Consider the following 13,455-nt stretch of genomic DNA (forward strand, 5'->3'; position numbering starts at 1 on the left):
AAAAACAATATGTAATTATATATGTGTTTTCCGATGGTCTTAGGCGACCCCTGTGAAAGGGTCGTTCGACCCCCAAAGGGGTCACGACCCACAGGTTGAGAACCGCTGGACTAGATGTTCTTATAAACCAGAGCGAGCCCATGTCTGGGCCCGAGTCTGCGCCCCCGCCCCTCCGCACAGCCCTGCACCCGCCCTGCACAGCCCTCCACCCCCCTCCACCCCCCTGCACCCGCCCTTCACGCGCACACACACACACACACACACACACCCGTGCACAGCCCTCCCTGCAGACCGGGCCATGCCCGCCCGCTGCTCCTGTCTGCCCTGAGCCGAGCACGGTCTTTGCACCCAAAGGGCTTGAGAAGCAGCCCCAGGAAGACGAGTTCATGATGTGAAAACTGCATGAGACTCCACGTCGTGCTCCTCAATGAAGGTCTGAGTTCAGCAGCAGAAAGTCCCGGGGATCTGCGTTCTCCGTACACATCTGGGTGCCCACAGGACAGCGTCCCCCTTGCCTCCATCTCGGGAAGAATGGAACGCTCCCTCCCTGCCCACCTCCCCCCCAACCCTGCCCGAGTCTCCCCTGTGCCCCACAAACCCACGTGCCACTGAGCTCCTGCCTCCGCTGGGGACCCCAGGCAGTGCCGTCTCTCGGGTCTGGTCTGGGGGGGGGGGGGGCGCGCAGCCCTGGGAAGGCTCCTCTGGGCCAGGCCGCTCCCACCCCGTGATCGCGGGGCTTAGGGGCGAGGAGGCGGGTGGAGGGATGCGATGGGGTGGGTGTGGGAGGAGGAAATAATTTCAGAAAAATGGGTCAGATGGAGGCACATTCTACTGACGGGTGTGGGCAGGGCCTGTCCTCCGCCTGCAGTGGACAGAGGACAGGGAGCCAGGGGTCGGGGGAATGCCCGGGAGGAGGTGCAGTGTGTGTGGTTTTGTTGTTTTCAGTTTTCGGGAAAAAACAATTTTCTCACCTTGAGGTTTTTCTCCCCAAAGTTTTTCCATAATCCCTGCCTCCCACTCTCCTCACTCAGGGCCAGAGATGGGGGCCCCAGTGCCACAGTGGACCCTGAGGGGGTGGCCAGCTCCTCCCTGCACCTCTGCCCGGCCTGGGAGGGCAGATGGGAACAGCCAGCAGGGCAGGGCGGGGTGAGAACAGGAGGTGTGAGGGGCGGTTCCCGGGTGTGGCTCTGCTGAAGTCCAAGGTGTTGATCCTGGAGGGAGGGAGGGAGGGAGGGAGGGAAGGAGGGAGGGAGGCAGGCGGTGAGGGCACAGCACCGGGCGTGGAGTCAGCAGGCGGAGTGCTGAGTGACGGGCGCTGAGTGAGGCACCTAAGGAGGCCGGGAGGTGTGATCCCCACAGCGGCCTCTGGGCTCCTGGCCGCCCGGCCCACCCTGAGCTCATTCCTGGCCCTGTTTTCCCGCAGCGCTGCCCTGGGGTGTGTCTAACTGACATGAGGGTGGGTGGGGTGGGGAGAGGAAGCCACGCACATGGGAGCCAGCGCCACCAGGGGCCCTGCGCCACGGTGCCTGGTGCTGTCCTGTCCTGGTCCGGGCAGAGGGCTCTGCATCCTGCACTGTGGTGGGGAGTCCGGGTGGCCCTGGGGACCCTGGTTGGGCCCCTCCTGAGCACAGGGCCCTGCAGACCATGGGCCTCGCTGCCCTGCACTCACCGACAGTTGGAAACACTTCTCCTGGAAACTGTCCAGTTGTTGCGTCCCTGGTCCTCAGCTGTGCGTCCTCAGCACTTGCAGGGGTTCGCTCCCCGATTCCTGGGGGGCCGCCGGCGTGGCTGTCTCCTCCACTCAAAGCCGGTGAAGGGCAGCAAACCAGCCCCTGAGCGGGCACTGGGGCAGCTGTGGGCCGGTGCCCGCAGGGAGGGTCTGCAGGGGCCCACTGGCCAGCAAGGGGAGCGGCCGGCCGCCGGGGCTGAGCTGAACCGGCCGCAGGTGCCCACACGTGGACAAGTGTCAGGCAGGTCCCCACCCAGATGTAGGGCCTCAAACTGCGAGGAGAACGCAGTCACCTGCACACGCAGCGAGCTCCCCGCGAGGAGCCAGACGTGCGTTTAGTGATGATCAAGAGAGAAGCGACCGAACCCGGCTTTCGGCAGCTGCTGTGAGCCGAGCAGCCCTCCATCCACGGGAGCTGCATCCTGTGAAAGCAGCCGCCTCTCCTCACCCAGCCCGCAGCCCAGGGGAGGCAGACGAGGAATCGTAACACCTTAAGGAGGTGACTACAGCGGTGCCAGCAGGTGGTCAGCTGCGAACGAACGTGTTCCAAAGGTGAGAGAGGCCCGGGACCCTGCAGCGTCAAACGGACCTGGTGGGAAAGGGAGGCCTGGAAGAGGACGCGGGGAGGGCGGACCGGAGCAGAAGTCCATCGCGCCTTCCAGGTGCAGGCCCGGCACGTGCACAGGTCCCGGGCACTTGAGAGACTGCAAGGCGACTGCGCAGGTGGGCCCGGCAGTCGGGGGAGGCTGAGGAGGGGCCAGGAGGAGTCGGATGGGAGGAGCAAGAGGGGTCGGACTGAGGAGGGTCGGATGGCGCAGCGCCTCCCAGCCCACCTGAGCACATGTGGCCTCCCTGAGCGGGGCTGGGACCACGCAGGGTGTAGAGCAGATGAATGACAGGCTGCTTGGTGGTGACCGGGCGCTGCGTCCAGGAGCGAGTGACCTGGGCAGCAGTCAGTAGACAGCTGTCCGCTCCCTGTGCCCTCACATGGCCGTGCCCCGTGCTCGCCGGTCCTCATCGGGCCCACTCTCTTCCTGTGCGCATCAGCCAGAGCATTAGCCACAGGGGAGGCGCCTGTCAAAACCACAGCGAGACGCCACCCCGCACCACGGGGGTGCTAGAGCCCACGCGACAACTGTGGGCGGACGTGGGGAGGCGGTGCCTTCAGGCAGCGCTGGGGGAGTCAGACTTTCGAAAGCAGCTGCCAACTCTTCAAAGGGTCACACACAGAGTTCCCTGTGGCCCAGCGGTTCCACTCGCACGCGGAGACCCAAGAGAAATGACAACATATGTCCCCAGGATAACATGGATGTCCCAGCGGCGTCGATCCCACCGGCAGGGAGCCGAAACCCCCATACGACAGGGAGTGGAGGAGGAATAACAGTGCTCTGTTCACACGAGGGAATATTGTTCACCAACAAAGAAGGAAATAGGTGGGCGGACCTGGGACACGCGCTCAGTGAGAGGAGCCGGTCACAGAAGGCCCTATCGTAGGAGCTGCGTTCATGCAATGTCCCCACGGATAGTTCAGAAATGGGGGTGCAGCCAGGGAGTGGGGGTGACTGCCATTGGGGACCTAACCTAGCGCGTTGGCACAGGTAGCTGGTTAGACGAGAGCAAAGGGAGAGGAAGGGGGTCGAGGTGCGCCCTGCACACCTGTGGGGCCTCAGGCCTCTGGCTCCATCTCAGGACACTGTCAGCCGCCAGGTCGCCAGTCCCCGCAGGTGCACAGGGGGCTGAGCGGGAGGGCGGGGCTGCAGGGACAGGCGTGAAGTCTGGGCTCAGAGCCCATGAACCCCGAGCTCTGTGCCCGGGCCTCCCCCCCTCTCCCTCCCACCCCCACCGCGTGCCACCGGGTTGGCTGAGGGCTCTGCCTGCCGCCAGGGCGCGCGCTCACCCTGCTGCCCGTGGTCCCGGATTGAAGTTGTCGGTCACAGTAACACAACCGCGTGGATAGACCGCGAGCCACGGAGCCGTGCACGTCAACGAAGGCCTCCGGGTCTGCCCACCGCGGCGCAAGGAGGTCGCTGTTTCAAAGACCAGCGAGGGGCCCAGACGCACCGAGGACGGGCGCGGCGCTTTCCGAACCGCGGGGTTTTAGTGGAGACAGTTCAGTTCCCACCAAGCGACACTGTGGCTGGAACGTGTCTTCCTAACAAGTTAGCGCTCCACTGCCCTCCCGTCCCCTCTCCGCCCCCCTCTCCGCTCCCCGGGAGGGCCGGGCGGCCATGACCTCGGGCGGTGCAGAGGCCGCCTCCTGGCCCGTAGGCCCCTCCCCACCTGGGCGACCTGCGGGCGGGGCGGGGAGAGGCCGGGCGCCGCCCCCGGGAGGCCGCGGAGGCCGCGGAGGCTGCGGAGGCTTCGGGCGCGGAAGCGCGGGATGTGGGCGCCCCGCGACCCCCGGCCTGCGGGCTGGGACCGCCGCAGGGTGCGCGCCCGGCTGCTGGCGGCGCTCGCGGGGCTGCAGGAGCTGCGGGGGCTGCGCGCCAGGCAGCAGGCGGCCGTGCGGGGCGCCCTGGCCACGTACCCCCCGCCCGCGCCCGCCGCGCCCCGCGGGCCCGGCGCCCAGGAGCGGCTGGAGGCGGTGCTGGCGGCGCTGCAGGAGCAGCTGGTAAGGAGCGCGGGGCGGGGGGCTCGGGGCCCCTCCGGATCCGGGAACAGGGGCGCTGCTCCCCGCGGACAGGGGCGCATTCCTGGGCTTGAGCTTCGCGCCGTCCTGGGGAGAACGGTGGGCTCGGGTCTGAGCGGTTCTGGGATCGGTCCGGACCTGCTTCTCCTGCCGCAGGTTCTGGGCCGGAAGTGCCTGCCTGCGAAGCGCACCCCCAGGGGCTCCAGGAAGGTGCGGGGGTTGCATGGGGTCGTGTTATTGTAACAACAGGTTGGGGAGAGCCCGCGTGGGTGCGCCCGAACCTGCAGAGAGAGGCGTGTCCTGGGGGGGGTCTCGGCCTGGTGACCCCCCAGGTCCCCTGTGGCCTGACAGCCCCTCTGGGCTGTGAGGTTGGGAGTGTTTGCGGTGCTCGTGTTTCCAAGGGAAAGCGCAGAGGCCCGGGCTGCTCTCATGAAGCCCAGCGTCCTGGGTAGAAGTCGCTGTCCTCACCAAGTAGCCACGAAGCCCCCTGGCTCTGGGCTCCGTCATGACTGGCTGGTTACAGCCCGGCCCGGGGCAGGGAGGCCCGTGTCCGCCCCAGGACCCTGGGGTCTCCCCTCCCTGCAGACACCTCACTCTGCAGCCTTCCCTGTGGGCCCAGCAGCTGCCAAGGGGAGGGCGGGGATGGTCACTGAGGGGCCCCGCACCCGTCCCAGCCCCCGTCCCCCGCCCCCCCCCCGTGCCCCCCATGGCGCGCGCTCAGGCGGTGGTTGCTCCCGGACCAGCGTACCTTACCCGTGAGCGCGGGGCGCACACAGCAGCCGCAGAGGGGGTGCCCGTGCTGCTGGGCTGCCCCGAGCTGTGCTGGGAGGGGGAGGCGGAGGGAGGGAGAGAGGGGGGCGCACAGTTGATGATTAACGTTCAGTAACAAATCAGCTGGTGCCGCCAGCCTTTAATTACCAGCAGCCTTTGGAGGAGAGGATCAAACAGGTTCTTTTGTTTCAGTTTTTAATGTGGGGGCCAGAAGGAACACGCAGACTTTGTCTTGGAACTTTGTTCTCAGCCCGGATTACGTGATCCGGAGAGAAGACTGAATGTGTGACCTCAGCTCAGCGCGAGCGCGGGGACAAACAGGAGTGTCCTTGCTCCGGGTGCAGAGTGCAGCCAGCCGGTCACTCCCCGTTAACCCCTGCGTGTGCGCAGGCGCGTACACACACACACGCACACACACACGCACACACACACACGCACACACATGCACACACGCACACACACGCACGCGCGCGTGTGCACACACACGCACACACACGCACACACACACACACACACGCACACGCCCTGCCACGCCCACCCGGCCAGGCTCACCAGCCGGTGTGAAGGCAGGAGAGGGTGTGGGCCGTCCGGACCGACCGCAGCACCTTACCCTGCGGGGTTTCCTGGCTGACAGGCTGCCTTCGCATCCACACTCAGCCAGGCGCCGCGTCCGAAGTCACGGGAGGGCGCCCTCGGCGCGGTCAGTGCGCGCTGGGCAGTGAGCGACCCTGATGTGCCACAGAGAGGAGATTGCAGGGTTCGCCGCGCCCTGTGGATGAAGCCCGTGACCTCTGAGCCGAGCAGCCACGCTGTCTGGCAGCCCTGTGCTCACCTGCTTCCGCCTCAGGGAGATGTACCAGCCCCAGAGGAGGCGGATGTAGACACTGGGCTGCCCAGGAGGCGGGAGGCTCCTCGCCCAGCAGGAGCCGTGCCCTCGGGCGGCAGGTGGGGGCGGCCAGCCCTGCCCGAGAGGTTCCCTAGGAATTCCCCAGGGTTGAGGCTGCTGGTCCCGGCTCGTCCCGAGTGTCCCAGCAGCTGCACAGGCGCAGCGCGGGACCAGCGGCGTGCAGTGCAGGGGCCCTGGGCCTGACCCCTGGACCCTCCGGGGCGGCCTGAGCTCAAGGTCACAGTGAGGGTGCGGCCGCTGGCCGCTGGCCGGACCCTGGCGGCTCCTGCCTGCCGTCCGGGAGGCTAACCTGGGCCCCGGCCTTTGCTACTGATTGAGGGACAGGGAGAGGGTGGCAGGGGGAGGGTGATGCGGCCCACCCACAGGGCACCTGACGGCACAGACCAAGCCCGGGCAGCTGTCCCCTCCCTGGGAGTGGCCTGCAGAGGAGGGCGAGCCCCAGGTGTGTCCAGTGGTGGCCCCGGGAGGCGTTTTCAGGCATTGTGGTGTGTGGCCATGAAGCGTCTTCGTGGTCCTGGGCAGTTTGCTAGCATGCAGGCATGGCCTGGGATCCGGCCCGTGGGTGGCAGGGGCCCGGGAATCTGCATTCGTGCCGGTACCCCCACTCCTGGGAAGCCGTCCGGTGGGCCTGGCCCGGGGGCTGTCAGACTCTGCGCCCGCCTGATCCCTGAGAGTCCACGATGGTTGCGCCTGCTCCTCCCGTGGCCGCCTCCTCGCGCCACTGCGTTCTCACGGCCGTGAAGTCACTGGAGCGATGTCCTGAGCCCGTGATTGGCCTCGGGATTTCCTCGTTTCCTGGGTAAAATCAAAACACAATTAATGATTTCCTTAAACAGGACGCACCACATAATTACATTCGTTAATTATTTTCCTTAAAATGAATCGTTAATCAAAACAAGAAATGTAAGCAGCAGACCCTGAAAACAGTGAGGTTTTACCATTGAAAGAAGAAATCAGCGTTTATTAAACAGTCGGGGCAAGTGGTTCACCTGCACTCAGTGGCACGTGTGTACATGCATGATGAGCACTTGCCACACATATGTGTCATATGGCATGTAACGCGGGCATGTCCCATGTACCACGCACGTGTGTATGTGTGTTGTGCAATATGCACATTTGTGTGCGAACATGTGTGGATGTATTTTGAGCACTGTCCACAGACATGTAGTATATGTTCTATGAAATGTACACGTGTATATTATACAGCATGCCCGCATGTATTATATAATATCAACACCTATGTATTACATATAATATGCACATGTGCTATGTGTATGTTATATAATATCAACACCTATGTATTACACATATGATATGCACATGTGTGCCATGTGTGTTATATAATATACACGTGTGTGCACTAGATGTGTGTTAGTTAATGTGCTGTATGTATATGTGCAAAGAACTAAACATCAGGTGGGAATCTGTGTGCGGTGCCTGCCACTGGGCGTTTCTGTGCTGTCGGCTCCTGATCTCACTCACAGGCGGTGTCACTCTGTGTCTGAGCCCTGGGTGGTGTGGCTCAGTGGATAGAGCGTCATCCTGTGGACTGAAGAGTCCCGGGTTCGATTCCTGGTCAGGGCACATGCCCATGTGCAGACTCGATCCCCAGTGCGGGGCGTGCAGGAGGCAGCCAATCAGTGATTCTCTCTCATCATTAATGTTTCTGTCCCCCTTTCTCTCTGAAGTGTGTATGTGTGTGTGCCTGTGGGTGTATGTGTGTGAGTGTGTATGTATGTGTGTGTGGTGTGTGTCTGTGTGTCTCTGTGTGTATGTATGTGTCTATCTGCGTGAGTGTGTGTATGTGTGTGCGTGTCTGTGGGTGTATGTGTGTATGTGTATGTGTGCCTGTGTGTGTCTGTGGGTGTTGTGTGTATGTGTGTGTGTATCTGTGTGAGTGTGTGAGTGTGTGTCTGTGTGTGTCTGTGTGTATGTATGTGTCTATTTGCGTGTGTGTATGTGTGTGTGTGTCTGTGGGTGTATGTGTGTATGTGTATGTGTGCCTGTGTGTGTCTGTGGGTGTTGTGTGTATGTGTGTGTGTATCTGTGTGAGTGTGTGAGTGTGTGTGTGTGTGTGCGTGTCTGTGGGTATATGTGTGTGTGTGTATGTGTGCCTGTGTGTGTGGTGTGTGTCTGTGGGTGTTGAGTGTGTGTGTGTGTATCTGTGTGAGTGTGTGAGTGTGTGTGTGTGTGTGTGTGTCTGTGTGTGTGTATCTGTGTGTGTGTATAAAGTGTCCAGTTGACCATTGCTGATAAGAAGGCTACGATCAGGAGGAAACCATGGGCGGCGGGGGTGGGGGGGCGGGTCAGTGGCCTTCCTCTCCTGTGAGCAGGTGGATTGCTTGCAGGGTGAGGATGCACAGGGCTCGGGGGGCCTCAGGCTTAACCTGTGTCCGTGATGGACACGGCCATGGCGTCCCAATGTCTGTGCTCTTTCCTGCGCTAGAACCGGCTGAGATGCCAGGACCTCGGCCTGAGAACCCACTTGGACCAACTGGACCAGCAGGTCAGTGAGCTGCAGCTCCACGTGTGCAGGACGTCCACCGAGGGCCCCGACGGCGACAGTCGGCCCAGCTCAGGTACACGCCACACACAGGCATAGGCACATGTGTGTACACATAGACACACTACACACACAGAAAGCAGGCACATTTACACACATGCATGCACACATGCACACACCACACACAGTCACGGGCACACATGCATACACATGTGTATGCAGACACATATGTAAAGTGTGTGTGCACGCATAAGCATGCATGGTAACATGGAAATGTGTGTGCCTGTACACACATACGTGTGCGTATGTGCGTGTCTACATATATATTGCATGCATGGTATATATGTGCCTCACATATACACATGTGTATGCATGCACATATATTCACACATCCCCATACCCACCACCACACACATATATGCCTACCCATATATACACACACATATACTTGCACTCACACACCCATACACATACCACACACATATACACACACCATACACATATATACACACACACCCATACACATACCATACCCATATATACACACATGCACACAAACCCATACACATACCACACGTATGTACACACACCACGCACATATACACACACCATACACACATATATACACGCACACCCATACACATACCACACATATGTACACACACCACACACATACACACACCATACACATACTACACATATATACACGCGCATACACATATACACACACAGATACACACACCATACACATACCACACACACATACACACATGCACACACCCATACACATACCACACGTATGTACACACACCACACACGTATACACACACCATACACATATATACACACACACTCCCATACACATACTACACATATATACACACACATACACATATATACACACACACCCATACACATACCATACCCATATATACACACATGCACACAAACCCATACACATACCACACGTATGTACACACACCACGCACATATACACACACCATACACACATATATATACACACACTCCCATACACATACTACACACATATATACACACACACATACACATATACACACACCCATACACATACCACACATGTACACACACCACACACATATACACACACCATACACATATATACACACACACTCCCGTACACATACTACACATATATACACACACATACACACACTCACACACCCATACACATACCATACCCATATATACACACACACATACACACACTCGCACACCCATACACACACCACACACATATACACACACCATACACATATATATACACACACACTCCCATACACATACCACACGTATGTACACACACCACACACATACACACACCATACACATATATATACACACATACACATACACATACCATACCCATATATACACACGCACATACATACACTCACACACCCATACACATACCACACACACATACACACCCATACCCATACACACACACACCACGCCCTGCACTGACCTCCTGTCGGCCCCGCCCAGGCTTCTACGAGATGAGCGATGGCGGCTCCTGCTCCCTGTCTGCCTCCTGCACGTCCGTGTGCAGCGACCGCCTGTCCTCCTCCCTGGGCACTGTGCTGCCCGGCGCCCCGCAGGCCAGGACCAGGGCAGGGGGCTGCCGGCCCTGGTCGGCCGATGACACCACCATGTGCGGGGGGCCCCTGCCCGTGTGGGGACTTCAGGCCTCCGAGGATGGCGCGGGCCCCTCACGGCCCAGGCCCGTGTCCACAGGTACGGGAGGGCCGGGGAGGGCGGGATGCGAGCACAGCGGGAGCCTGTGAGGGGGGTACCCTCCCTTCGGGCGGCTTCCCATTCCCGGTAGCAGCTTGGGTTGGGTGGAGGTAGGAATCAAACGCCCACTTGCTCCCATTGGAGCAGGGCTGTTGCAATAAAAGGCGTCGGTCGCTCTGAGGGGAGGTTGGAGCCGGCGGTGGGACCCGTGTGCACGCGAGACCCCCCGGACGCCCACCCGGTTTCCGGCGGAGGGAGACCTGTGCCGTGAGGGTGGGCTGAGCGGCGGGACAGGCGTGCCAGCGCTTTCCCTTACTCCCGGATCCCTCCTCTTTCTCGTTCCCAGGTGACCTCGAGAGAGTCCCCCTGGCCGGGGCGGGGCCCCCGACGGCCGGCGTCGACGCCATGTCCACGTTGCTTCTCCGCCGCGGGCTAGGCCCCCTGCCCCTCAGGCTGGACCCCAAGTACCAGCGTGACCTGGTGTCCAAGGGGGGCAGGGAGGTGTACCTGTACCCCAGCCCCCTGCACGCGGTGGCTCTGCAGAGCCCCCTCTTTGCTCTGCCCACGGACGCCCCTCAGAGGGACAGCCCCCCGCAGCCCTCCAGCCAGCCCCTTCCTGGCCACTCAGGGCCACGCCCCATCCGGACGGGACCGGTCCCCGAGGCTGGCGCAGCCCGAGCCTACATAGACAAGCTGCTTGGACGGCGGGGCCTAGGGCGCACCCCAAGGGGCCGTGTGGGTGAGCAGGGATCCCGATCCCAGAGTGAGCGTCACCCAGAGGGGCTGACCTGCTCCCCAAGAAGAGCAGGCGAGGGAGGGGGGGCTCTGAGGAGGGACACAGGTGGGATTAGCCTTGAGCAGCGGGGACCTATGCCCCATGGGAGCCCCCTGCCCCCCAGCAGCCTTCCGGAGGAGGGACAGAGACCCCCCCGTAGCTGCATCCATGCAGGGACCATTCAGGGCTCCCCTCAGCTGGGGGGTGCACCCCGGGCTCAGCAGGCCACTCCTACCAGCCGGGAGGGCACAGCCAGGCTGTCCACCAGGACGGGCCCGGGGCCCTATGTGCACCCCCATTCTGTCGTCTGCAGCACTGCGCCAACGGGGCTGCGAACAGGCCAGAAGCCTGGCCCCCCCACCACAAAGGCTGTGAAGATGGGGAGGAGGGCCAGCAACAGGGCACTGAGGCCGGGGAGGCAGCCGCCACCCAGGGGCACCGTCCTGGCTCCCCTTTTGCCCCCCACATGGGGCGCTGGACTTTGGAAAAGGGCCCCCCAGACCAGGGAGCCCCCCGGCCGGTCCTGCTCTGAGTGCAGCCTCTACCCGGCGTCCTTCCTCATCCCCCTGCTGGTGGCCCGCCGGGAAGGCCACGGGGCATCCGCCCAGGCCTTGTTCCCCCGGGAGGAAGCCCCTGGGGTGGCCGGCAGGGCGGCCCGGCAGAGGCAGCGCAGGTGGCGGTCGTCCGTGGAGATCTCAGCCCGCGCCCGCCTGCCTGGCGCCCAGGGCCCTGGTCTGGGGCCCCCAAGGCCAGCCTCGCGGAGAGGGGGTGGCCCGCGGCCTGCGTGCTCCCGGGCCAGGCTCAGGCCGCCCCACAGGCACCCGCAGGCCAGGAGCGAGTTTGGCTCGGAGCACTTAGCCGAGTGTGCCTCCCTCTTCCACTCCACCATCACCGAGACCAGCGAGGACAGGGCCAGCGACCACACGGCCGGCCGCTTTGGGGACCGGGAGTCCAGTGGCAGCAATGCAGAGGGCGGTGTCCAAGACGTGGGCATCCGGCCGGCCTGGCCTGGGATGAGCTCCCCCCAGCCCCTGCGCACCCCTGGCTCCCGGCCACCCCTGTCCCCGGTGCCCAAGCTCTGCCGCATCAAGGCCTCCAAGGCCCTAAAGAAGAAGATCTGCCAGTTCCAGCCCACTGCACTGAAGGTCATGACCCTGGTGTGAACCTGCTGCACTGAAGGTCATGACCCTGGTGTGAACCTGCTGCACTGAAGGTCATGACCCTGGTGTGAACCTGCTGCACTGAAGGTCATGACCCTGGTGTGAACCTGCTGCACTGAAGGTCATGACCCTGGTGTGAATATGCTGTGCTGAAGGTCCCGACCCTGGTGTGAACCTGCTGCACTGAAGGTCATGACCCTGGTGTGAACATGCTGTGCTGAAGGTCATGACCATGGTGTGAACCTGCTGTGCTGAAGGTCATGACCCTGGTGTGAACCTGCTGTACTGAAGGTCACGACCCTGGTGTGAATCTGCTGTACTGAAGGTCACGACCCTGGTGTGAACCTGCTGTACTGAAGGTCATGACCCTGGTGTGAATATGCTGTGCTGAAGGTCATGACCCTGGTGTGAACCTGCTGTGCTGAAGGTCATGACCCTGTGTGAGGCCAGGCAACCCGACCTGTGTTCCAGAAGCCGTCCTCCTGAGGATCAGGGGGGAGGGTGTGACAGGCTCAGAGGGCCGAGGACAAAGTCCAGCGTGTTCACCTGTTTACTGTGCGGATGTGGGTTCTCCCATGTTGTTGCCAATTTGTGGCCTGAAGTTCCGCTTGGAAAAGCCGTCACCCCCGGAGTGGAGGGAGGAGCAGGTGCCAGGCTGGGCCGAGGGTCCCCGAGCCCCAGGTGCCTCCCCAACCTGTCAGACATCAGAGAACACCAAGCTGTGGGGTCTCACGAGCCGCCTGCAGACACGGACTCGCCCAGGCGTCTGCCGCCCCTGGGGTGGCCACTCGGTCCTGCTCCCGTCTCTGCAAAGCATCTTCCTCGGGGCTCAGCGGCTGGACACCTGCGGGAAACTGGGCGGATGGGACCCCCATGTCCACCTCGGGTGAATAAACCCAGGATTTGCCGTTCGTCTCTGAGTCACCGCGAGGCTGGGCTCTCGGCTATCTGCTGAGAACCTTGGGTTCTGCTGTTTGGAGTTTGCCTGGGCCCAGAAGTCCCTGCGCCTCCTTCGGGCAGATGGGTGGAGCCCTGCAGGTCCTGTTGGCAGGTGACGCTGGATCCACAAAAAGCCCTGGCTGCTTCGGCCCCTCTGTGCTCCCTGGTAACCTACTCATCTTTCGGCCCCTCTGTGCTCCCCGGTAACCTGCTCATCCTTCGGCCCCTCTGTGCTCCCCAATAACCTGCTCATCCTTCGGCCCCTC

At 61.9% G+C, this 13,455-nt stretch overlaps 1 protein-coding gene across 1 annotated transcript; it reads left to right on the forward strand.

The window, feature by feature from the left end:
• The first annotated feature begins 4,109 nt into the window (after window positions 1–4,109).
• Window positions 4,110–13,162, forward strand: DACT2 (dishevelled binding antagonist of beta catenin 2). The gene is made up of 4 exons (XM_070417323.1): window positions 4,110–4,340; window positions 8,483–8,615; window positions 10,067–10,315; window positions 10,662–13,162. Exons 1-4 carry the CDS (start codon window positions 4,110–4,112, stop codon window positions 12,251–12,253), a joined length of 2,205 nt encoding a protein of 734 aa, XP_070273424.1. The 3' UTR covers window positions 12,254–13,162.
• Window positions 13,163–13,455: the final 293 nt, after the last annotated feature.

Source organism: Myotis yumanensis, unplaced genomic scaffold (assembly GCF_028538775.1).
Source record: "Myotis yumanensis isolate MYYU_CA2020_CCGP unplaced genomic scaffold, mMyoYum1.0.hap1 SCAF_6, whole genome shotgun sequence".
Classification (NCBI taxonomy): domain Eukaryota; kingdom Metazoa; phylum Chordata; class Mammalia; order Chiroptera; family Vespertilionidae; genus Myotis; species Myotis yumanensis.

Coding starts and splice junctions, on each gene's coding strand:
- DACT2 (XM_070417323.1), top strand. CDS start 4,110: ATGTGGGCGCCCCGCGACCCCCGGCCTGCGGGCTGGGACCGCCGCAGG. Junction 4,341..8,482: donor CGGCGCTGCAGGAGCAGCTG/GTAAGGAGCGCG, acceptor TTCCTGCGCTAG/AACCGGCTGAGATGCCAGGA. Junction 10,316..10,661: donor GCCCAGGCCCGTGTCCACAG/GTACGGGAGGGC, acceptor TCTCGTTCCCAG/GTGACCTCGAGAGAGTCCCC.